The following is a 3,698-nucleotide window of genomic DNA, read 5'->3' as shown; positions in this document are numbered from 1 at the left end:
TCAATGTAGTAGCTCAAATAGTATCACTTAGTCACGCCTCTTTAACCTTACAACTCCACTCGCTCCAACATTTGACACACACACTAAGTCTTCCTCGCCTTGGGTTAATGGCCAACACAGGCACAGGAGCTCTCGATTAGGAACCCGCTCACAAACACAAACAAAACTATGGAGACTTAGTGTTCCAGTAATACCACAACGCTCTCCAAAAGCGCCAACAACAAGACAGACACTACCTGCCCTTCACACCACCGAGCCCTCGCGACTCTGGCTCTAATACCACATCAGAGTTGATGACTCAACTCAACACCTTGTCGATTGCATTACAAGGGTTGAAATTCAACTGTGATTTTCATGACTCTATTTTTTTTTTGGCAAAACTTGCCAATTATTAACTTCTACAAACTGACATCGACAACTCGCTGTCATGAGACAATGATTATCATTCTGACAGAAGCCTTTGCCTCATTTTTCAATCTGCGGATGACGATTAAAGTACATAGATAATGGTAGCGGGGAAAACCTATAGGGAAAACCTTTAAGCGAACAATGGTTTTGTTATTTTTAGTGTGCGTCTATTTTGGCGCTCTGGAATGCTGGGTTCCTTTGGCTCTAATAATACTATAAGAGATAAAAGGAGGAAATGAAACTGTTATAGCAGTTACATATTAAAAAATAACTCACACTGAAATCACACAATAAGATACAATAAAGCCGTAGCTCTCACACCATAGCATACAATAAAACCGCAGCTCTCTAACTTCAATTAATTCAATTGTTTGAGAATATAAGATTAAATAAACCCTCGAAAGTTTTCTATGAGGTTTTTGGTGCTAATATTAAAAATGCTACTTTTAAGTAACACATACATAATGAGTATTCAACTATTCCTAAATTTAAACTCTAGAGATTGCCACCTGGCGAGTTTGTTTCAGTTGAACACCTGACAATGTAACCTCCATAATCTGCCATTAATGACAAGTACAACAATACATAAATATTAAATAATTAACAACTACTTTCATTTCAACTAACTGGATCCTCTGGCCAACATTTCTTGGCATTTCACATAAGAATCTTGACGTTCCAGACGCAGCTGCTTGTAAAATGTGGCTATAAATTCTTCTGCCTGCCTGTCAATTTCTGAGCTCAAACAACAGTTGGAACATGTGGTGGCTGAAACAGAAGTGAAGGGATCAGAGGCCGATTCATTAGAATCAGAATTAACTGAAAATTGGTGATCCGTATGAAGATGATCATCATCTTCATCGCAGGCAATGAAGTGAGGAATGTCATCATTACCCGATTCGGAATCCAAGTCATCTTTCACATTGAGACGAGTGCAGGAGGGCAGGAGTGCTCTCAGAAGAAAACGACCATACAAATTATTTCGTCCACTTCCTGAGTTAACGCCATGGCCGGAGATGGACGACTTAGTTGAAGGAGAGCTGCTGCATGAAAATTCATAGTGGTCATTCAAATTACTTGCGATGGAATTTATGTTCATGATTTTGGCTCTTCTAAAGTACTTCACATGCAGTTCGACTGCAATTTGCTGCAATCTCCTCATTGCAATTCTTCTTCTGAGTATCACCACTGTCGACAAACGCTTTACTCTAAGGCGTTTAAGATATGAAGGGATACCCATTTCTGTAGTACCACAAAAACTGAAACTCTTCAGAGTTATCTCATTCCACCTTAATCTCCCCTATGTGGTTGGCAGTATTTAAATAAGGTTAATTTCAGGACAATGCGCGTGGAAACCGGGGGCTATGACTGTAACGACGAGCCAAGGGGAAAGTTACTCGACCTGGGGCATTCTTATCTCAAGGACTTGACTGGTCATGACGCAAACCGAAACCGAAACCGAAACCGAGTTTATCGTTGATTAATCAAGCTGACTCTATCAAAGAAAGTGCGAAGTGCCTAGGGTAAACGAATTTTTCGCATTTTCCCGGTAATCATGTTATATAATTTATCATTTTCCCGGTAATCATGTTATATCATTTTCCGTACAAATAGAAGAATCAAATCTTTTGTTATAATTTTGTATCTAATGATTAATTTATTTATTTTTTGATGTTCTCAATTTTACTTTGAACTTTATTAAAATTTTAAGTTTCAATTATGTACTTTTCTCTGTAATCCCATTATGAAATTTATCGAACAAATAGAAGAATCGAATGATTAAGCTTTTCTAATCTTTTGTTATAATTATTAGCTAATATCTAAGGATATGATTGACTTTTTCTTTTCAATGTTTTTTATTTTACTAGCAATCTTATTAAAATTTTCGAAAATTATAATTCTTTTCAAAATATTGAATCCATTTCTTTATTTAAAGATATAATTTATTGTTTAAACTATCATATTCTCATAAAACTCCAAATGAAAAACCAAATACACTCGTCTTTATTTTCTTTCAAAATTAAAAAACAAAAACAACATTTTGAAAGGATTGTAATCTTCATTACCTACTACTTGACAAAGACAGTTTGGTGCTTCTTGGCTACGCAAATGGCGAAAAGAGTACTGTACTCTTCCTTACCTACTACTTGAGAAGACTGTTTGGTGCTTGCAAGACCGTTTAATTAATAGATGCTTTTATTTTTAATTGATTTTTTCTATTTAATTTTATTTAAAATTTGATATAATTTTATTAAAATTTTAAATTGGAATGGGTATGAAATGTAGAATTTGAATATCCTAAACAATTTTAGGATATTTATTTATATATTTAAAATAAATTAAAAAAATAATATATCCCACAAAGAAAAACTAAGTAACAGCCTGCAGCATACCACTGCTTGTTGGATTGCGATGGGTAACTATTTGAATGCTAAACGGATCTTTCGTCCGCAAACGAAAGGAAACTTACCAGACCGTTCAAATGACCTTTTGGAAGCATTAAGCACCTTAAAACTTTGTTATCAAACTCTCCATTAATTGCAGCTAACAAACCGTGTAAATGAACGAACTAGCTGAGCATTTAAGACTAGGGCGCATCATGGCGTAATGAGATAACAGCATTGGGAAGTACAGAAATGTTCTAACATTGTTAAATTAGAACAGGAACTGGTATGTAGCATATAGATTTCCAGATTTTAATTGGTGTATAATCTGATGGATCATATATCATGCATATTAGTATTAATGGTGAATAAGTAGTGTACGAGGTGTAATGGTGTATTGTTAAGGTATTTTTTGATGTGAAAGTTACAAGTTTTAAATTATGTGTGTAAAAATTTAGTCATATTAAGGTTTGGTATAGTCTAGGCCAAGTCCAAATAATTTTGACAACTTGAATACTCTTGGATTCAGATTTTTGAAACCAAAAATTTAACTCACCATCAAAACTCACACCACTTAAAAAAACCAAAAAATATTGAATAGTTCAATCCAGAACCATTACCGCTAATGCTGAGTAGCAGCATGGATATTACTCACCTCAATTCTTTAGGACCAAGGGAATGTGAAGCTTTGTTTAGTCACCGAATCTTTTGGCACTTTGGATGGGCATGAGGAGTCTTGCGAATTGTCGAAGAGCTTCGGGCTATGGGCATGAGGACTCTTGCGAATATCCAAAGACCTTACGGGCTAAAGAATTTCCGAAGACTTTTTTTAAATCTCGTTGAATGATTTCCACAGTGTAGAGGCACATGAGAAAATATTTCAAAATCTTTTGCAGCTTCGGGGTT

The 3,698-nt window shown here is 35.3% G+C and overlaps 1 protein-coding gene across 1 annotated transcript; it reads right to left on the bottom strand.

The window, feature by feature from the left end:
• Positions 1-1,030: 1,030 nt before the first annotated feature.
• On the bottom strand, positions 1,031-1,648 carry LOC149198100 (uncharacterized). Its single transcript, XM_089408924.1, has one exon. The coding sequence runs from the start codon at positions 1,646-1,648 to the stop codon at positions 1,031-1,033; it is 618 nt and encodes a 205-aa protein (XP_089265050.1).
• Positions 1,649-3,698: the final 2,050 nt, after the last annotated feature.

This window comes from Pinus tabuliformis, chromosome 2_2, assembly GCF_031772625.1.
Source record: "Pinus tabuliformis cultivar Carrire ecotype Pingquan chromosome 2_2, CPIR1, whole genome shotgun sequence".
Taxonomy (NCBI): domain Eukaryota; kingdom Viridiplantae; phylum Streptophyta; class Pinopsida; order Pinales; family Pinaceae; genus Pinus; species Pinus tabuliformis.
This window is presented reverse-complemented; position numbering and strand designations above follow the sequence as displayed.